Source organism: Sebastes umbrosus, chromosome 2 (genome assembly GCF_015220745.1).
Source record: "Sebastes umbrosus isolate fSebUmb1 chromosome 2, fSebUmb1.pri, whole genome shotgun sequence".
NCBI classification, from domain to species: domain Eukaryota; kingdom Metazoa; phylum Chordata; class Actinopteri; order Perciformes; family Sebastidae; genus Sebastes; species Sebastes umbrosus.
In genome coordinates, this window is record NC_051270.1 from 16,581,637 (window position 1) to 16,604,354 (window position 22,718).

The following is a 22,718-nucleotide window of genomic DNA, read 5'->3' on the forward strand; positions in this document are numbered from 1 at the left end:
AATATAGTTTTTTTTCATTGTTTATAGTCAACAGCCTTTACTTGCGCAAAATAAAGTATATCACAGATCTGTGGTCCCAGTAGACCACAACCAGCACTGCTCCCAATAGACCACTTACACACCAAAAACTGACAATAACCTGATATTTTCAGGTGGAATTTAATTCATTCATTCATTCTCACTGTGCAATATCATTTTCCACTTTTGCAATTTTGTTAATAGTCTGTTTATTGTCAATACTGTATACACTGCTCCTATTTTTATACTTCCTTCTATTTAAATGGTTTATATTTTGTTATACTTTGTTTAGCTCTTTTTTTTTTACTGTTAGCTGATGCATCTTGTTTTTTGCACTATCCCCTTTGCTGCTGTACACTGCACATTTCCCCACTGCGGGACTAATAAAGGAATATCTGATCTTATCACATCTTATCACATGGTTAAGATCATATCTGCCTGTGTTACACTCTTTGAGCACCAGGTGGTTTCGTGAGCACATGAAGCCTCGAGAAATGAACCCTTTTCCGAACCAATTTGCTGGAAAGCTTCAAAGCTTCATGAGGCTTCAGGTCGCCATCACTACCTTACAGTCCACGTTGGTGCAGTTGCCGTACCAGGTGGTGAAGCAGCCTGTCAGGAGGCTCTCTATGGTGCTCTGGTAGAAGTCCCTGATTTGTGGTTTCAATCATCTTCTTATTCTTCTTCCTTGGTGTTTATTGGCGGTTGGCAAACCAGCTTAGAGGTGCATTACCGCCACCTACTGGACTGCTGGAGTGTGTAGCAGTAGATTGGCAGGAAAAAAATAGTAATTTGAAAATAAATAAATAAATTCTCTCCATTATTCCCGTTGCCTTTATATAATTAATTAGATGGTAAATGGACTTGCATTTATATAGCACTTTTCTAGTCTTCCGACCACTTAAAGCGCTTCACACCAGATTCTACACACACATTCATACACTGATGGCAGAGGCTGCCATGCAAGGTGCCAACTTTGCCCATCAGCCACAGCCGAAGATTGTATACTTTCCTATAGATGTCTTTCCTAACAGATTCCCCAATGTAATATTTCCATCATTTAATCCTGATATTAATTCCCTTCTTTCTTCGTCATACCTGTCGCACTCTATAAGAACATGCTTGACAGTTTCCGGTTTATTACAGTGTGTGCATAGTCCAGTTGGGTGCTTGCCTTTGCCTTTCCTTGCCATTGTTGCATAACAATTAGGGGGTGTAATAAAATATCAGAAATATTGAATATCGGGATATTATGTTTTGTGATACTGTATCGATTCTCAAAAACACTGTATCAATTTTTAACTAGGTTTACATGCCAAGATTAAAGCTGAAGGAGGCGAGATTGAAGCAAATATGGTTAAAAAAAGTTATTTTTATAAAACTGTCGCTATATCGTGACAGTGGTACATGAAACAGGTAACCTAAAATAATCATGTGCCTCTGCATCTGTAAGATTTTACATACCGGAGGAAAACAAGCAGTAAGAGCTGATCTGAGGTCTGCTGTCCAGCTGCTGTCTATGAGAGCCGGCTGTCAATCACTCGCGAACTCCAACCAAACGGTCAAACTATGCCGCACTGATCAAATATGAATCAATATTATGTTCCGATTATGTTACGTTACGCTCTCTCAATGAAATGACCTGTGATTGGTTATAGTCTCCCGTCACGGGCTAGATTTAGCAGCCTGAAAACAGAGCCATGAGGAGGTGCAGAAGTCTAGTTATCACTCAGAACACTTGAATTATAATATGCTGAAATGTTATCATGGAATTTTTGCCCAATGATGCCAAAAATATTCTGCCTACTGCCACTTCAACTCAGTCAATACTTTACTGCATTTGCAAAGATATGCGCCCTCTCAAAGTAGTGCCTTGATGTTGGATGTTACAGGGTCTGTGATAAATGCAAATACAGATGTGTTCTGATTGCATAAAAAATAAACGTCTCTTTTTAACTCAGATTTTGTATATGGTGTGTTCTTTGTGCTATGACTGCTTTCCTAAAATTAGATTTGAAAAAATCACAATATATCGCCTTATACAGTATATACTGCAATATATTGAATTGTTAAACAATTTATGTTGTATAACCTATTAATGGTAATGATATACATAAAACACAACATTTTCCCATGTAGGTTATGCATCTGCTCTTTCCCTTAATAAACTGCCAATAGAAAGCTAACGTTATACTTGGGTTCATGGACCCTCGGTGTTGCAAAAAAAGATATTCATTCTTTTTTTTTATGGCCAGCGCATTAATTTAGAACCGTGAACAGATTGGGACTGGGACTCTTTCTAAGTACCATTATCAGGAATTAATGGACACCCTGCAGACAAATGTCTCTGTTCCATTCAAGTATCCCAGCAGTGAGCCACTACTGTACATTACCAGGACCCTGAAATGAAGCAGCTACATGGAAGTCATCCATCACTATTTTTTATAATTTACACCTGTGCTTTTCCTACTGCCACATGTCAAAATGCAGCCTATTTTGTGGGAAAATAGGCCTGTGACTGTAAATGGTAAAATACCCATCCTAAATGGTGCCTCTTTTTTGTAATATAGCCGGTGTGAGAAAACCTTTCCTTTTTTATTTCAAAGATATCTATTAGTGCTGCAAAATGTAACGGTTCATTTCTATAAAAATGAAAAAGTGAAAAATGGCACTATTACCATAACATGTTTAAAGCAGTCCAACATGCTTTATTCACTCAGCTGCTGGTGTTTGTGTCTTCAGCAATAACTGTATGACAACAGTAGAGGGCACTGTGTAACTACTCATAAACTGCTCTCTTTTACAACACAGTGGTCCCTAAATCACTTCTGTGACTTTATGCATGTCTCTCTTCCATTACAAGAACACATTAGAAGTTAATGCCGACATATTACTGCTCTTATCTTGATTTTAACACGATTCCAAAGGCTTGGATCTTAATCCTACACTCACACTTTCCTACATAACTGTTCCTTGACTTGACATAGGGCTTACACTTAATTCAATGGAAGGACAAGCTAGTGGACCATTTAGACTGGGATTTTGACTGACAGAGATGGTTGCAGCCAGGTCACCTTTCTAGAGGGCACGTTGTTAGTCATTCGTCTACATCCATAAACTCAAGCTTCACACAACATTCCTCTGTAACTTGCTGCTTTTCTTCTTGTCCATCAACTCCATCCCCAAAAGCTTTTAAGTCTAATCATTACTACTAATCAGTAGCCTAAAGAGGAAGTGCCCAGAGCCATAGCCTGGATTTTAGAAATCCTGAGATCATGAGTCCAAGTTCCTCCCCATCGCACCCACCCCACTCTGACCAAACAAAGAAGTCTTAATGTTTTAGTTGTTTCGTTTTTTTATCTAATTTCATTAATTCAGTTGAGTGTTCAATTATGTTTGCTGTAAATTGTTATTACTTAAAGGTATATTTGCTGTATCTTTGCTTTCTCTACACTGTCAGCAATAAAACTAATAAATAATATGCTTTATTTTTTGGTTAACCTGTAGCCCGGTAGAGTAAATTTAATGATATTCCATCCAGAAATACCGCCTAAAATGATTCCTGTGTTTCAGTTCATTTCGATTTTACAGCATTATGACTCCCTCAGTGCACTAAAACCTCTACTAACCACTAATCCGTGACTTAAGCGCACATTATCCTATAACAACACCCCAACATCCCTGTGCTGCACGCACCCACCTGTGCTACCTGCTCTCTCTCTTGCACATACGACGACACTGGTCACTAACCTCATAGCGTCTTTATACAGTATATTTATTTATAGACTGTCTTTTAGCACCAGCATCAACACAGAAACAGTTTTTAAAGCTAGTCACATGTCAAAGACAATTTTTGGAACAGTAATGCAAAACAGCACTTTACTATGGACATAAATGCACTTTTCTCTGCTGCTAAACATGACTGCAAATTGGGTGTATGACTGCAAATTGTATGAAATTGTGTCTGAAATGTTTACTTATTTTATTCTTCTGTTGTTATTTTTAGGTATGTTAATTTTAATACTTATTTATTCTATCTTTTTTAATGCACTGAAGGGAGCTGGGAGAGACAATATTTTGTTTCCTTCTGTGTATCCAAATACTCAGTGAAATGACAATGAAGGGAATCTTGAATCTTTTAATGCATCGTGTATGTGACGGGGAATTGCAAACTAAATTTCGTTGTGCCTGTACAATGACAATAAAGGAAATCTATCTATCTATCTAATAATGTTACAAGTCCAGTTTACTCCCCTTCAAACAGGCATCAGTCTATACCTGCCACTCCTCTGGAACCTCTGGATGTGTATTGGCCTGTGGCTGATGATGATGAGAGGCAGGGTGGCCCCGCCCCTCATCCAGATGTGCGCCTCTGTCCTGTCTCCTCAGTCCGCTGCTGGCTGCAGCAGAGTGCGGAGCCTCGGGAAGTCAACAGGAGGATAGTAACAAGTAGAAACAACGAGGAAGTCTGCACCGGTTAGAGATCTGACTCCATCTAATGAGTCGTGAGTTTATCGGTAGGGAATGAGAGTGAATTTGCCCCTGAGGAGGAGAAGGAGGTCTTGTTTTACCTGATGGAGCTGATGGAGAGAGGCAGGGCTGAGTCCGGAGCGCTGTTGAGCAGAGAGCCTCATTGAGCCTCAGAGAGCTCACTCTACTGACAGGGAGCGGTCTGCTTTATTCTCACACGACCTGTGTGCATTTTTTTTTACAGAAGTGATTCGAGGGCTTTCTCCAGAGGTGGAAAAACATCCAGGATTTTTTTTTTTTTTATTCTTGGTGATGGAATTTGGATGTAACCGGTTTCCACATGCGTTTGGAAGTGGCTTGAGGTTGCCTCCACATTATTATTAGGGGCGTGTGTGGGTAATAGAAATCGATCCGGTGGTCTCTCTTTTTGAATGTGAAGCAGCAGTAGAGGTTCTTCCTCCTCCTCCTCCTCCTCCTCCTCTCTCACCTCCAACATGACTTCACTGTCAGGGACCAAGGAGAGGTCTGTGAGCAGCAGGAGCAGAAAATATGGGGTAGGTTATTCATCCAGTAGCCCAGAGGAGTGGACACAACTCTGTTACATATGGGCCATTCTCCCGAATTGGTGCAAAGTCTGAGTTGTAAACATTTTGAAATTTGTATCTTTTCTTCCCAAATCTTTGTCCATATATATATATTGTACCATATCTAGGGTACACATATCTAATGAAAGTACAGTCAATTTTGGTATTGTATTTTCAGACTGGATTGGAATGTTTTTCTTCTCCCAAAATTTGTCACTACCCAAACATAGTAATACACTATCATAAAAAAGTTTTATATTAACCTGTTAAGATTGTGCTTCCATCCCTCCTCTAAAGAATATTTTTACATATTTTTTATTCAGTTTTTTCACAACTTAATCAATTAAAACTACAATTTTAACAATTTTTTAAGTTCAATTTATAATTTTAATATACCTTTTTACAAAATACCCACTGTTGGCCTATATATACCTATATATATATATATATATAAGAAACTTATCATCCACTCAATGATGCATGCACTACACACCCACCCATTTTAATAGGAAACTGTAGTTTGCTCACAACTCATAAAGCTCATTATTCGATTTTTGCTCATGCTGTGGATTGAGTGCTCTGTGAAGATCACATTTCGCACATCACTGCTTATGGTGTCACAACAGTGGCATGCATTTCACTGATAGATCTCCCACATCTCGTAATTATCACTAAACTGAGCACAAAGCAGGTATTACACTCGCACCTGTGTCACTGCCTGCCGCCTACAGCATAATTACTGTTAATTTATACCATAGGCTTGGTCTCAAATTATACCCACCTCTGCACTTGGAGACGATTGAGCATTCCCACCTATATCAGCCCACTCGTTGCTTCCTTATTATAGCCCTTGTGAGGGATTAAAGTGGCTATAGTACCCAACCTCTGCAGCCACCACCACATCAATGGGTCTGCTCTCTCTGACTGGATTTACCCAGCCGCAAAAGATCTAATTTTCAACTCCTTGCGGCTCATTTGATGTTCCCGTGTGGCCGTCTGAATAGAGAAAAATAACACAGGTCTCCACACGGAATCTGACTTAATCCTATTTAGATGGTAATAGGAGCATCCAATATGTTGGCTGTCTTGACTGGGGCTGTAGCATCATCACAGTAAAGGTTTAAAGAGGACCTATTATGCTTATTTTCAGGTCAATACTTGTATTTGGGGTTTCTACTAGAACGTGTTTGCATGATTTAACGTTCACAGAATGCTTTACTTTTCTCATATCTGCTGTGCTGCAGCTACTCTTTTCCCCCTTGGTCTGAAACGCTCTGTTTGAGCTCCTCCAATCCTACCGAAAAAGCCCAGTCTGCTCTGATTGGTCAGCTGGCCCACTCTGTTGTGATTGGTCAACCAAACCAAACTCTTCAGACTCCACTCCAGCTCCGCTCTAACTAACTTTGTTTGAGAGCGTGCCAAACTTTACAATCGCAAAAAACTATATAACACACTAAAGGAAATGCAAAAAAACGGTCCGCTTTAACATTTCTTCCTGTTTTTACGTGTTTGTAATTGTCTGACTTTAATTCCCCAATGTTAGTTTAGACAGATATATACGTATTTGTTTGTGAGCAGACCCACAAACAATGGATGATTTGTTAAATTCAACAAAGTAGAAAGCCTACTGAATATAGCCAGGTGGATACAGTGAACACACACACCATTATTTTACTTTACAGGCAAAATGCAAATGGTTTGACTTTAATTTGCATGATAAAAGACACATGCCCTCACCCCTTCCTCATTATTTTATTCTCATCTAACCTGTTGTGTGAAATGGGATGAGTGGGATGTTGCACATATTCACACAATATAGACTTTTTTTAATTGAATTGCAAAACCTTTGTGGAATTCATCCATTTATTAATATTAATTGATATTATTATTTACACCTGTGCTTTTCCTGCTATGACAGGTCAAAATGTCTGCCATGAAAATCTTTTTTAATACATTTTTTTTTTTTTTCGTAGATGCCCGACACTTCCCCGACCAAATCTGCCTCCTTTTTCCCGGACACATGGTACCGAAAGCCTTACGAGGAAAACGCCCGCTCTGGCACACGCCCCACCCCAGAGGGTGCCGGCTCCATGCCTAGCTCCACGGGCACCCCGTCCCCAGGCTCAGGAATTTCCTCACCAGGGTCCTTCTCTGGATCACCAGGGACCATCTCTCCGGGGATTGGGACAGAATCACCTGGCTCTCTGGGTGGCTCCCCGGGTTTTGGGACGGGGTCGCCGGCCTCAGGCAGTGGAAGTTCCCCTGGCAGTGAGAGAGGGACATGGTGTGAGAACTGCAACGCTAGACTGGCAGAGCTGAAGAGACAAGCGTTGAAGCTGCTCATCCCTGGACCTTACTCCAGCAAGGTAAAAACTAGTGTGTCTGTTTGTCTTATTATGGGAAGCCAAGTGGACCATGCCAACAGGCACTGTGTATGAATGTGTATGTGAATCCTATTGCATGTGTTTGCACTACCTGTTCGGTCACCCAGTGGTGATTTGCTCAGTAGCACAGCCTCTAAAAATAACCTGTTCCTTCATTAACTGTGGCATTTGCACGGTGACACATATTAACTTGGTTGCTCATGAAAGAGCGGGCCTCTAATCATTCCCTTGCTTACCGCGTTTCTGTGTAGTCAGAGTTATTGTTCTCATAAATCATGAGGATGCTGTAATTTGTCCGACCCTCATCTGACCAGCTGTGGAGAAAAGCAGAGACTGAACAGCTTTTGGGATTCAGGATAATTATTGTATCTGAAGCTGTGAATCAATTACTGACAAGGGTGCCAAAAACAAAATAACAGATGACACAGATAAGACTATTTCAATTTTTGTCTTGGAGTTCTCCCGATTGATCATATCACCAAAATCAATGAGTTCACTTTTTTCTATATTGCTTTTCTCCTTTTGAGGGAGTTAACATGATGGATTACTGAGAGACATCGACCACTTAGAGCAGATATTAATCCATATAGATAGATAGATTGCTGCTTTTTCTAATTTTCTTTGACAGGTGATTTCTTTTTCTCTTTGGGTAATCCATAGAATCAATTTTAATTCCATTAGTACAGTGATTCTCAATCTCAACAGGCAGATCATGAGCCCCAGAGTGGTGTGAGTTGATTTATGATATGGTATCAAATCATATACAATACAAATTCATCATCATGTGTTTTTTTTGTTAGCTTGCGACATACTGAATAGCCAGAATGCACTAAATAGACGCTTTGTGCATGTTGTGCTGTTGTGCTTGGGTCAGATAGACATTATCATAGAGAAATAAGTACATTTTGTTTTTGACACTGGTTTGGCTGGTTTGTTAATGTAATAGAAAAATAAAAAAAACATATTGAAAGTCCTTCTGGCAGGGCTTTTGACGCTGCATCATTTTTAAAACATGTTGCCTCTGGGTTCAATGTTCTTCTGCTGCAGTTGACTGGATTTTAGTTATGAATGCAGTTGGGCCACACATCAGACTTGGAGTTAATTGGTAACAAGTAAGCACGTATTATGCACCACGGGGCTAATAAAGTGCATCCAGCGGGGGGGGAGTCAGATATAGGGCTACAGAGGGACAGAGAGACTCACTGTACGGCCAGTAAAACAGAGACAGAGGTGGAAACAGTGGGCTCTCATTAGCTCAAGAACATGACAGTTGGAAATTGTTGGGAACGGTGGGGGTTAATGGGGGCTGCCGGTGGGCAGACCACTAATTAAAATGTTATTTGTGAGGTTGGGTTTAGTTCAGGCTGATTAAAGCTTCCCCATTGTGGTTAACTTTATGGCAGTGTAGAATAAGCACAGGCACATACAGTATTGTAATTGTGTAGGTGCTGTATGTCTTTGTGGAAAACATATCTGCAGATAACGTAAATTGAGTTGAGTATGTTTTTAACAGATATGGAAATTGGCTTAAAAGTATCATTGAACCTAGTACACAAAACTATGGTATGCAGGCTTAAAACAGTCGTAGGGTCACCAACATATGTGTTGTTGGCTCTAGGATTTTGTCAATGAATACATTTTTAGTGCCTTCGTCTCCGTGTGCTTGACAGATTCACTCAGACTCAAAAGTATGAATGAGAAAATGGACTGAGGAGGAAGTGGGAGTTTATACACAGCGTGTGCTACACCGTGCATGCAGCACACTGGGTTTTCTCATAGTAATTTCACAGTCAGAAGAGTGACCGTGTGCCTCTGAGATGTGTTATTAAATGTGTTATTTTGTGGTTCTGATTAAGTTTTCCTCAGCTCTTGCTCGTGATTCCTCAACTGATTCAGGATCAGTTGGCGCAGGGTTTCTTGGATGAATGAATTACAATGCAACTAGGGCTGCCCCCTCTAAGACGATTAGTCAACTAATCTGTTGTTTTGGTCTTAGTCAGCTAAGATTTCTTTAATCGATTAGTCATTTTTAATGCTTTTTCATGCTGAATGACGTATTTCTAAGAAACATCTCTGGTAAACACAAGATTTAAAGTGGTGCTTTTGTGTGTTTCTTTGTGGAGAAACTCTGTTTTACAGATGTGTCGATTAAATCAACTAAATGGTTAGACGCCAAAATTGTCCGAAAATAAGTAATAAAGCATGTCAATTAGATCTTTCATGGTATATGGTACACGGTATAACTCGTCCACTTAAAACAACCTGTGAAGGTGAACCCCAAATTAAGATGCACTTTCCTGTTGAATCTTTGTATACCCAACAAGATGTGAGTTTACAATATTTGGGTTTCTAACAGCGTGGCTTCTTCCTCAAACTCTTCTTACAAGAGTGAACTGACCTACGCAGGTGTTTTGTGTCGGGGAAAAGCTGAACTCATGTCCTTGGTGAAGCATGTGACCTAATAATCCTTCTCCTTCACCAAATGTGCCAGAACAGCACTTCAGCCAAGTGTGTGTGTGTGTCTGTCTGTGTGTGTGTGTGTGTGTCCCTTCCGGTTGTGCTGTCAGCATGAGGCCCCATGTTATTCCCACAGGACACTGGGACATATGTGACCCCTCACAGCTAGAATAAAAACACACAACCCCCCAACACACACACGCACGCACACACATGCACACACACACCTCTGAACCATGTAGACCTGTCTCTTTCCCTGGATATTACTACATGATAGATCATGCATGACCCATGCTAGCCACACACACACACACACACACACACACACACACACACACACACACAGGGCTGTTAATACTATGCTAATGATGACCTTCACCGGTCTTACTGTTGAATATTTAGTTGTTTGGATGTCTGCAGTTGTGTTTGTGTGTGTGTGTTGCGCTTGTAGGGCATTTAGCATGTTCGTGTGGCAGTTAGAGCCTTCTGTGAATACAGAAACAAACACACACACACACACACACACACACACAGACACACACCAGCGTCCATGTTAGAATTGGTCACTAGGTTTAAATGTCATGATATTTGATAACAGGAGACAAACCGGTGGTTGTGTGTGCTCATCCACTTGTTTGTTGGATAAGCAACTATGTGTTAAGGCCCAGACACACCAACCCAACATCAAAGAACTAGCGTCAACGAAGGGGGACCGTTGTGTCGCCTCATGTCGCCTTTGTCTTGGTGAAAAAGTTGTACTTGAACACATTGCAAAGACGACAGCCGACGGCCAGTTAGGACGTACGTTCTGCGCCTTCGTGAGATGAAATAACTCTCCACACCAGCAGGAAGCGGTTCGTCATTTAAAAAGGGAAACCAGAAGACCAAGGACTGCGGATATACAAGCCGTTGTTTTGATACGTACATGAAACAAAGTGCCGTTTGCGGACCATTTTCACACCACTCTCACTCCCCACTTAGCTTCATTCCAGATGGCCATGTCGTTGTGAAAATATCCGTGTATTGGATTGATTAGATGAGATGAAGATGAAGAACGAGAAGAGCCTTCTGTGTGCCCTCTTGACTTTAAATGTTAGCTTGCTTTCTTAACGTCCGTTTCTCTTCTCCTGCACTGATTCATTTAAGCTGAACAGCCAATCAGAGAGGTTTCTCTCACCGACGGGCTCCGCCGCCGATTCAACATGTTGAATTCAACATGTTGAATCGGCCGAAAAACCTCAGACAGAGCTGACAGTGCAGGACACACCACAAAAACTAGGCCGACAGACGCTCACCAACAGCCCCACACTGTCCGAAATACAGCTTGGTGTGTCAGAGCCTTTAGTGCAAATAAAGTTTTTTTTTTGTGTGCGGCTATTGTTATCAGCTGTCCATTATATGTCTTAGAGAAGGTACCTCATTCATTCATTCAATCATTCAAGAGTAATCTCAAACACACACACATATATACTGTTTATACAGTATGTAGCATCTGTGGGTTTGTTTTTCTGATGTGGCTCAAACTAAATTGAAGTCCATTTCAGGTCACATGTCCATATACCTTCATTATGCTGTTACTCAGTCAGCTGAAGAGAAAGAGAAAGAGAGAGAGGGAGAGAGGGAGAGAGACAAAGCAAAATAGTGCTCTGTTGAGGAATTAGAATGAGCAGAGTAGGTTTTCAGGTTTACGCACGCAAAATGCGCACACACTTGTAACCACAGGACTCAAAAGCACATCTGGCTACACAGCTGTACTCACTTAAGGCCTCTGCCCCGCTCTACTGGTGTGTATATCCCTGTGTATCTGTCTGCGTATGTGTATTCATCCCTTCTATCCACGCCCAAATCATAAATGGATGCAGGGTGATCTGTTTTTGGTTGGTCCAGTTCAGAGCAGGAAAGTGGGTCACTCTGTGTAGTCACCAACAAAGTGTCTGTTTCAGATCAGCTCCACGTCAAAACCATGTATGTTTATGAAGTGAAACATATACTGTTCCACTTCAGACATCAAAATGAAACCAAAAAAGGACATGTTTGTGAATATATTCACTCCCAGAGGACCTCTTACTGGTAACTTGAGATTTATTGAGATTGCTTTCATCTGTACTGAGTTTTTTGAAGTTAGATATATATTATATGCACTTAAAATTGTTTATATTAGCAGACCCATTGATGTGTCTGCCTAGATTTGTCTGTAGATTAAACAGCTGCCAGCAGCCTACACAGTATAAAGATGTTTGACTTTAATCTACATTATTACACAGATACAGTGCAGGGAAAGTGGTTGGCCAACTTTAGTGCTTGTTACTTGGAAAGCCAAGAGTTGTCAATCCAGAATTATTTCTCTCTCTGCAAACAAACCAGCTTCCTTGTCCAAGTCTAACTATACAGTTTTATCGTATTAACCATCATAAACATCAACAAATAGCCTGGTGAGTATAGCTTTGAAACACTGTATCTTACACCCACAAAATGTCACGCCAAAAATGAACAACTCGGGCTCCAAGTATTGTAATTGAAGTAAATGGTATTATCTGACATATGATGTTTATTAAACCGCCATAAAAGAGTTTGCGGTGAATATAGGTGGAAAATGACTCATATATTTCCTCTGTACCTGGGCAAGTCAGATTACAAAGTCCTCGACAAAGTATTAGTGTAATTTACTGTATTTAACAGGACTTCATCTGTGAGAAACAGCAGATTACTAGTGATTTGAAGTGTTGACTGTAATTGAGCAGTAGTATTTATGAAATACTGAGTTCTTCTAGTGCAGACACAAGTAGTTGATTCATAATATTAGTCAATGGGGCTGAGCAATATGAAGATATATACCATCAAAATGATATAAAAATGTCTATCATATATATTTTTATATGTCATTTCTGTTGCGATATAGGATAAGCCTATATTCATTTATTTTTTCTCTATAATTTCACTTGAACCGTTAAATTAATTTTGCACTCAAGTTCTTAAAATGAGAAAATACCTGGTACTTTTCAATTGTCAAGTATTTAATTCACACAGGGGTATACAAAAATAGGCTTTACCATGTGGTTATTACATACTGTATAGACTATTTATCTATTGAATTACCAAAAAACATGCTATATCGTGATATAAATTGTTATCGAGATATGAAATGACCCATATCGTGATAGAGGATTTTGGCCATGTCGCCCAGCCCTATAAGTCAATAAAAAGAAAATGAATCAATAGCAACGATCATCAGGTATGATTTACAGAGCAGAAAAAAAACTAACAAAAAAAGCTCCCAGTTTCTTAATGTAGGGAATTGCTGCTTTTCTTTTTTCATATCATTATAAATTGAATTTCTTTGGGTTTTGGACTGTTGGACATTGGTGGCAAGATGCCGCTTTTGTAACTTCTGAGGGTATTTTACAGAAAATAAATATAACAGATTAATCATTAATGGAAACAAGTGTTAGTTGCAGCCCTACAATGTATTTCTCATACATTGCATCGGTGGAAGGTACAATGTGCAGCACCATAATCACAATCTAAATACCTGGCACAATCATTGTTATTCTCCAAATATAAAGAGTAACAATCGTTATAACTATGCTGTGCAAAACACCCACACCCTTTCAGTTAGATGCAAAATTAAAAAATATGAATTAATAAACCAATTTTGTCAACCAAACCCTTTTAAGCCCAACATAATCAAAAAGCCCCACATCAGGAAATACTTGTACATCTGATGTGAACTAGATGTTGAGAGCTTATGATCGCTCTGCTCTTTCAGTTATCTAACCTACCAAAACAAACGGGGTTAACACTCTTGAGGATATAATCAATTTAACTAATCCCAGTCACTTGGTAATTTTCACCCCAAACCAGTAATTTGTCTGTAATTAGTCTACTTATCAGATCAAACGGTGGAGTGTTATTGCTCTGTAGTCTGTCCTCAAAGGGACGTATTTCTGCACACAGGTAGCAAGCTATCCTGTAATAACCAAATCCCATAACACTACAGAAGCAGGCCTCCGGTAACCACGGCAGCTGGTGTTGCCACGGCAGCGACGTGTGACAGATGTGAGCCGCATACATATCTCCATCAGCGTTAATGGGCTCCTCATAGCTGTGTGCGCGTTGGTGAGAGGCAGAAAGAGGGTGTGAATATATGGAGTTCATGGGAATAATAGTTGGCGTGCACGTGTGTTTTTGGCAAGAGGTATAGTATATAGTGAGTGTGTGTGCATGTGTGTGTGTGTGTGTGTGTGTAAAAAGAGAGAGAGAGAGAGCGATCATACCCTCCTGATGCCTTTCAGGTGTGAAAGACATTACCATATAAAGAGGTGGCTTCATCAATAACAGCAAGACGGTCTGGATGGATGGATGTGTGCATGTGTGTATGTGCATGTGTGTGTGTGTGTGTGTGTGTGTGTGTGTGTGTGTGTGTGTGTGTGTGTGTGTGTGTGTGTGTGTGTGCGTGTGTGTGTGCGTGTGTGTGTGTGTGTGTGTGTGAGGGGAGGCATAGATGCTGATGCAGGCTGAATTTAAGAGCTTCTCACTGGGTTTATGTCAATTTGACCCACCCCCAAGCATACACACATGCACACCATCTAAGGATCTAGTGTTACTTACTCTTACTGTACCCTCTCTATTGGTATTTATCAGAAACCCTATTATTAAAACAATACCCAAGATCTGTGTGTATATTTAAGTAGTTTAAAAATGTAAATATTTATGATTTAAAAACTACAAAGTAGCATATAATCATTTCTACATACTATGGCTGTCAAAGGTAATGCGATAATAGCGCGTTAATGCAAATTTGTTTTAACGGCACTAATTTCTTTAACGAATTAACGCAACTTGCAATTTTTAGGTTGTCATATTTGTCATACAAGCTTGTCGCGAGGGAGGCTAAATAACGCTCCAAACGTACGCTAAATTTTGGTGAGAAAAAACTGGCATGGCCATTTTCAAAAGGGTCCCTTGACCTCTGACCTCAAGATATGTGAATAAAAATGGTCTCTATGGGTTCACACGAGTCTCCCCTTTACAGACATGCCCACTTTATGATAATCACATGCAGCTCTGGTCAAGTCAAAGTCAAGAGTTTGCCATGTTATGATTTGAGCAGATTTTTTAATGCTAAATGCAGTACCTGTGAGGGTTTCTGTACAATATTTGTCATTGTTTTGTGTTGTTAATTGATTTCCGGTAATCAATATATACATACATTTGCATGAAGTAAGCATATTTGCCCACTACCATGTTGATAAGAGTATTAAATACTTGACAAATCTCCCTTTAAGATACATATTGAACAGATAAAAAAATGTGCGATTAATTTGCGATTAATGGTAATTCAATATTTATATATATAGCCCTAATACATACATAAACCCACAAAGCCGCTGTAAATCTAATGCAATACAGTTCAACAGTCTCGTGATAAATAAAGCCTACATGGATCTTACAGTGTCCAGAGTTTGCAGAGAAAGATACAGCAAACAAAAATCCTCCAACTGGGGACAAACTGCCTCCTGACCGGTCAGGAAACTGGCAGAACTCCTTCAAGCTAACAGATGGGCCTATATGTAAGTGTGGAAATAACACCCCGGAACAGCGGTGATCAGCTGGTCGTTAATTCTTTTTTAATGAAGAGGTTTCTTCAAGGAAGATAATTATATTTAATGTTAAAACATGTTGGGCTTTTCACTGTTTATTAATTTCTACTAAAGAACACCTGCAGGCCGGAAATAGTTTCTGGCCATGTGTGTCTTTGTTTGGACCATCGTCCAGAATCTTTCAAATAGGGGTGTAAGAAAATATCTAGTATCGCGATATTATGTCTTGTGATACTGTATCGATCTCAAAAACACTATACATTTTTAATGAATAGTTTACATGCAAAGATTAACTCAGTCAATACTTTATTTCATTTGCAAAGATATGTGCCCTCTCGGTGCAGTGCTATGATGTTGGATGTCACAGGGACTGTCATAAATGCAAATGCAGATCCCACTGATTGCATAAAAAAGTAAACTTTTTTCTACTCAGATTTTATGCATACGGTGGTGTGTTCTTTATACTATGACAGTTTACCTAAAATTAGATTTTTAAAAAATAAATGCTTACAGGAATGCAATATATTGCAATACATTGAATCATAACTCCTGTATCATTATACGTATCATATCTCCAGAATCTTGCCAATACACAGCCCTCCTTTCAAATAGATACTGTCAGTGAGATAATGTACAATGTCATGAAGCACATAGTGTCTGACGATAAACAAAACAGCGACTTCCTCTCTACTCCTGTCATCCACACAGTCTACACATCTCAACCAGTAGAGCCCCGTTGGGACGAGGTGGAACCAACATGAACGTGCTGCTCATGATCTTGCAGGAACAAATTTGCATCGACTGGGATCCCTGTGGAATTTCCCCAGCACTTCATGTTATTTATACCTTGAAGAATATACACTGTTATGGAGACAAAGGGGGTCCAACCAGCACCAGTTAGATGACCTTGTGGTCAGTGTCTTTTGCTGATTTCTGAGTCTCACACCCCCTTCTTTCTTATTGTCTGCACCTCTCACTCTCTTATTTAGCATGGCTGCAGATATTACCATGCAGAGACAAGATACCAGCATCATAAATACACTAACACACAATCTCTCTCTAGTTCTTTCTCTCACACTCACACTTTTTTAAGCTCTGGAGAAAGGAAGGAGAGTGACAGAAACAAACACTTAAATTTAGAGGAGAGGGAGGAAGAATAGTAAGAGTAAGAGCAAAGAAAGAAGACTGTTTTCCCTAATAGAGCTGTCATTGTCATTACAGTCACCGACCCAGAGCGGACACACTTAATTAGACTAACTACCCGAGCCAGTAGACTGCCACAGTCAACACACTGTGTGTAACCTGTCTGTCTTTAAAGAGCCAGAGAAGCTGTGCCAGTTCCAAAAGACGGCAGATGATGAATTTGACTTTGCCAATGTGCATTAATTAGGAAAATTAACACAAAAACACACATTATCAGATTCAGTAGATGGATGTGCAAAGTGGGTGCCATTATTATTTTGGCTCTTAAACTGCAGTTCCTACTCATTGGCTGATTTTAAAAGAAATTAATGGGACTTGGTTCCAAAGTCTGTTTTTTTTTGTCACTTGGCATATGGTGAATGTTTTGAAATGTTTACAAAACTTTGTTTTTCTTAGCAAGGTCTCCCATTTAATGACTTCCTGGTAAATTAATGGTGCCAAATGCGAGATTGGGAGCATGTCTATTGCCTCTCAGCAGCTTGCAGCTAATGGTGCTAACAAACAACGGCGAAAGTGTTAACCTAGGTGTATGGGGGGACCAGAGGCTGGGTGCTATGCTCCCACAACGCCGACGATGGTTCGGACGGCGTTATCAGCTGTAACCACTGCATGAGAGCAGTGCAGAGCGACGGCCGTAAGCTAGCCAGTGGGGCACGCTCACATGTACTAACCAAGCCCCCAGGATGTGCACCAGGCTTTGAAGCAAATTTTCGTAGTGGCCAAACAGTGGTACTACAACTTCTGTGTCTGTCACGTGATGCCTTTGGGCCCAAAAGGACACAGAGGGAGAGTGACTTAATTCTCTGCTCAGGTAGACATTACTCCTCTATACATATGAAATAGTTGTTTGCTGCTATATTAATGCTCTGAATATCTTATAGAGCACCTTTAAGGTTAAAACATACATACATAAGATGGGGTATCCCGGTGGTCGAGTGGTCTTGATTTTGTGTGGGGACTTTTGTCATCACCCCTGTCTCTCTCTAAATATCCCCTTATTTCCTGTCACCCCTATACTGTCTCCTGTCAAATAAAGGCAAATATAAGCAAGCATATATTGAGATAAAATAAACAGTTGTAGTCCACTCAAAGCAGTGACAAAGAAAAGCCATTTGTACATTCATTGCACCTCTGAATATCTCACAGACTCCAGGACCAAAACAAACACAACCCCTGCACAGCGACAGCACACTGCAATAACAGGCGAATCACATGCATGACTGAATGCACCCAAACACACAGTGGCACCCAGCAGATACTCTCACAATACACAATACACACACAAAGGCACCCTGCGGTTCATATGAAAACACACACTAATGAACAAACACACTGACATGTGTGTATGTGCTATACCCAAGAGCACACTGCACTGCTGGGTGGTGGTGAAAGTGGCAGCAGCACTTGCTACCACGAGGTCCATAGCTGCCATGGCAACTGCCTCTCCATCACCTCCACAATACAGAAATAAGTAGAGAACACTATACAGTAGTTATGCACCTGTCTCCTCTGTTTGTCTCCACCTGTCTAGATGTTCCTGGTATGTTTGTGTTTGTGGTGATACAAAGTTCGAGATATTATACATGCAGGAACAGTGTGTGACATTTGGGTGGATCTATTATCAGAAATGGAATATAATATTCATAACTATGTTTTCTTTAGTGTGTATAATCACCTGAAACTAAGAATCGTGTTTTCGTTAGCTTAGAATGAGCCCTTCATATCTACATAGGGAGCAGGTCCTCTTCAAGGAGTTTGCCATGTTGCTCTGCCATGTTTCTACAGTAGCCCAGAGTGGACAAAACCATTGTCCATGTTTTTTACGTTACTTGAAGGCCACAAACTGTGGTAGCGCCAGCCGCAGTCTTGGAAAGGGAAGAGTGATCTCAGTACTCAGTTGGTTGCAATCTGCAACCACACCAAATGCCGCCAAATCCTACACACTGTACCTTTAAGTTTTGTATGTGCACATCTATCTATCTGTCTTCCGCTCTATCTGTCTGTCTATCTCTGCCAAGCTTGTATCTCTGTCTATCCATCCATCATATCTGTCAGTTGTGCAAAATGTGCGGTTCCTGTTCAGACACCTTTTTTCTTTCCTGTGTGTTTTCCTCCGACTTTTAAAGTTTTCGATTCCGTCATCCACAGCCAAGATGAAAAGTGAAAATGTTCCAGTAGCTGCAGGTGCCAGCTCCAACACTCCGTGTGACACTGTGAAGTCTCGTTCGCTGAACGGTTTATTTGAAGACCTGCTAACCACACTTTTAATATTAGCCAACCTGCTGTCATAAGCTGATATATCACACAGAAACACCCCAAGCACACATACAGACATCGTCACAGGCTATCACATCGTGAGATATAACACATCTATCTTCAGCATCTCACAGTAGGAAAGTCTCATGACAGGGAGGTGTGAGTGACAGGGATGGCGTGTATGTGTGTGTGTTGCTGTTGTGTGTGTCTGTGCTTTACTTTATCTGAAAGCTAATGAAAACTAATTTAACTTTTCAACTGTCAAAGTGAGGGCATTTTGGCTGGGCCTTATTTCTTCATGGGACTATTTTCGGTTCAGGATTTTTAGGTTACATTAGAATGATAAAAATACAGTATGCATGTGTGTATGTTGGGCTGTCGATGTATTCGAAAGTAGCAACGTGTAGGTCTGACTTCATCTTATTAAAAATAGACTTTCACTTGTGATTGACAGGGTGCTACCACGATCTGCTCCGTTCTGGGAGTTTTTCATCTTCATCATCTCAGTTTATGAAAGTTAATTGTAACATTTTGATCACCTAGATTTCTTATTCAGTGTTCGGTTGTGCTTAGCTCCATCCTCTCGTGTCACTTCTGCTTGCAAATAACCAAGATGGAGACGGCCAAAAACCAAGATGGCGATGGCCAAAATGCCGAAATAGAGGCTTCAAATCAGCAGTCCACAAACCAATTGATGATGTCACGGTGACTACGGCCACTTCAGCCACACATACAGACATGCACACACAGCCTCCTGTAGCCTTGTTGCAGTGCTTGTGTCAGCTAGCAGGTTTATTTGCAGAGTATGAGCTCACTAATGTCCAACATGTGAACGACAACCTGCTGCTGTGCCTTCACAGCCGTTTAAAGAGGACACACTGGTGTTTCAAGGTCTGACAAATATCACGACAACGAAAAAAGTAACAATGACCTCATGGTCCTGAGCTCAAGTTCCTATTTTAAACAGCATTTAAACATTTGCAAGAGACTCTCAAAATTATCTTAACCTCAACTATAGAAGATTAATGTTGATCTGTCTTTCTTTTATCATGTCCTTGGGAACAATGTGGTTTTGTAAACAGGGTTTAAAGTTGTTTTTTTTAAACAGAGTGTCTATTTGCACCCGGGTGAGAATAGTCACACAGCAGCTAATTGGCTATTTACACCCGTTAACAGTAGTAATAATATAAACAGCGACAAAGTACATGTAAGGAGTAGGTTGTGGTGGATGAATTGGTCAAACTCAGGACTTAAACCCTGAAGGCTGAGGTTTTCACTTAGTTGTTTATTTTCTGTTTATTAAATTATTATTTTCAGTTTTCAGTACCAGTTTGGTTAGGTTTAGGCAAAATATACATAAACTACATATACACATATAGTATCTAATGTGTGCCCGGGTTGGGTGCAAATAGCATTGTTGGCTACGGACATCTGGGTGCTAATGGCATCTGCCTTTTTTAAATGGTGAATCTAAATTTAGAGGACAGCTGTTGTTAGTATTAAAATGGAAGGTGAAAAGAGAGATAAAGATAGAAAGAAAAAGATGAGCATGTGGGAAGAGATGGCGTGGTTTCCTTTACAAATGTGCAGTGGCCTTGGACACTTTCTGTGTGTGTGTGTGTGTGTGTGTGTGCGTGTGTGTGTGTGTGTGTGTGTTCGTGGGCTTACTGTGACAACAGACCTACCTTTTAGGGTCAAAATTAGAGGCAGGGCTCTGCCAGTCAGTCGTTCATGTTTTACAAGTACTGTAATGGCATTCCTGTTCTAAATACGCTGCACTGCAGGGCGGCAAATTTGTGTGTGCATGTGCGTACATTCCTAGCTTAACTATATAGGTTAAGAGGCTGTCTAATGCCAAAGATAGTGTATGTGTGTGTGTGTGTGTGTATTTTAAGCAGCACTGTGAATCTATTGTGTCGGAGCATTGTAAAGGGCAGGAGGTGAAACGAGAACAAGGATGACATTTAAGCTGCAGTTTCCAGTCCGGCTCCCTGCCTGACTTCACTGCAGTAGTTGTGGCCCAATTACTGAAGTGTTTTTTTAAAACGCTTTTATTTTTTAATAGGGTTCCAATATTAGAAATGTTTTTGAAAACCTTGACTTTAAAGCCCATCCCTCCTTTGTGTTTGTGGTTACTTTCTGCAGAATTTAACATCTGTCTGTGAAGAAGATGATGTACTACAGGCTCTATGTTTGTACAGCTTATTTTACAGTATCTGAGTAAAGTAAACAGTTTCTTAACAAACATATCTTTTATAGTTGATTTGTCCCCTGCCAGGCTCTCTTTTCTCCCATTTGCCATCACCCCCCTAAAAAAGCTACACAAAGGTAGCAAGGCATAGATGGAAAGAAATAGTGTGCATGCATGTGTGTGTGTGTGTGTGTGTGAGAGAGAGAGAGAGAGAGAGAGAGAGAGAGAATTAAATTGGCTGTTTGTTCCCAGTCTGTGCTTCAATCAGACTCAGAGAATAGCCTCTAGCCGTTAAACTTTCCAATTACCTTGAGCAGATGGAGCCTGCGGGGCTCGATTTAGAGGGTTTGAAATGGTTGTTGTTGTTTACTGTTATCTGTTATTGACTGTACACCAGGCTACATACAGTGTCAAGGAGGGAGTCTTACTAAAGCAGCGTTCTGCCTCTTTAATCTTTACCTTTGTATATCGCTGTATCTCCCCTTTATACACTATATTCCGCCTCGCTGAATCTCCTATTTGATAAAAGAATAAGTAATATCTGACTGTATCTTCTGGATCAGCAGCAGTCTAGCAGTTGAATGCAAGCTTGTGGGCCGGATGGTTGTCATGCTGAATCCAGGTTTGATGTCCATGTGAAACCTGGATGAATACGTCTCTCCTCCCTCAGTAACAACTGTGCTCTTGAGCAAGACCCTAAAACCTCAGCTGCTCCTTCTGAGGAGCTCAGTGGCCAACAGTGGAGCACTGTGGAGCTCCCATGTACAGTATGAATGAGTGCTACTGTGCGATTATGAAGCCTGGAAAAGAGCAGGTACGCTCTGTTGACTTTCATGGATATAGGACTGTTAAAAAGCTGTTTAAGTTTTAAAGGCTTGCAGGATGATTCAAGCACACCCTGAGGAGATTTAAGGTTTATGTTAAAACACATAAAAACTCTTTTGTACAGGCCTGGGGGAACCACCTGACAAATTGGTTTGAAGTCTTGGGCAAACATGCATTACATGGTTTGTTTGTTATCAGTTTTTCAAAGTATTGGTATTGTTTTATATTAAAAACTCTCACATTAATAGTCTGTTTTTTTTATTGTCTGTGAGAATATTAGTTTTATCAGGTGTAACGTATCCTCATACAACAGTTTGTGTAATATCTAACGAAAAGTTATTCCTCATTTTTCGTGCATTTTCCTAAGAATGTCCAGCAACACATGTCAATTTTCACTCGCTACATGCATACAGTCTTTTCAAAATAAACTTCCGTCTTCACAGGAAACAATTTCCTTAGGTTTAAGCAACACAACTACATAGTTAAGTTTAGGAAAAGATTGTGGTTTGGGTTGAAATATCTCCGGAAGTAGAGTAACGGAAGTACGGAAGTTACGTGACAAATAAATCAACGATGACTTTTGGTTTCACATGGGGTATGAACAGCGGTCTCCCGGGCGAAAGTCCGGGGTTTTTGACCCACCCATCCACCCCGATCTCCTCCCTACGCTGCGTTTGTAGCTCTTTGTACTTCCTGGTTCATGATGAACAGTCAAAATTATAGGCTACCT

General features: G+C 40.4%; 1 protein-coding gene and 1 long non-coding RNA gene across 5 annotated transcripts in view; one reads left to right on the forward strand and one right to left on the reverse strand.

Moving 5' to 3' along the window:
* The first annotated feature begins 4,404 nt into the window (after positions 1 to 4,404).
* The window catches only part of kif26ba (kinesin family member 26Ba), a 105,258-nt gene continuing 86,944 nt past the window's right edge, over positions 4,405 to 22,718 (forward strand). The window contains exons 1-2 of the mRNA XM_037751182.1: positions 4,405 to 5,042; positions 7,046 to 7,438. Of these exons, the coding sequence (XP_037607110.1) occupies positions 4,983 to 5,042; positions 7,046 to 7,438 (453 nt within the window). The 5' untranslated portion in view covers positions 4,405 to 4,982. The remainder of the gene's footprint in view (positions 5,043 to 7,045; positions 7,439 to 22,718) is intronic.
* LOC119477222 overlaps positions 6,747 to 22,718 on the reverse strand; it is a 71,151-nt gene continuing 55,179 nt past the window's right edge. For all 4 annotated transcript variants that reach the window (XR_005204202.1, XR_005204200.1, XR_005204205.1 and 1 more), the window contains one exon: positions 6,747 to 7,334. This is a non-coding gene — a long non-coding RNA (uncharacterized LOC119477222). The remainder of the gene's footprint in view (positions 7,335 to 22,718) is intronic.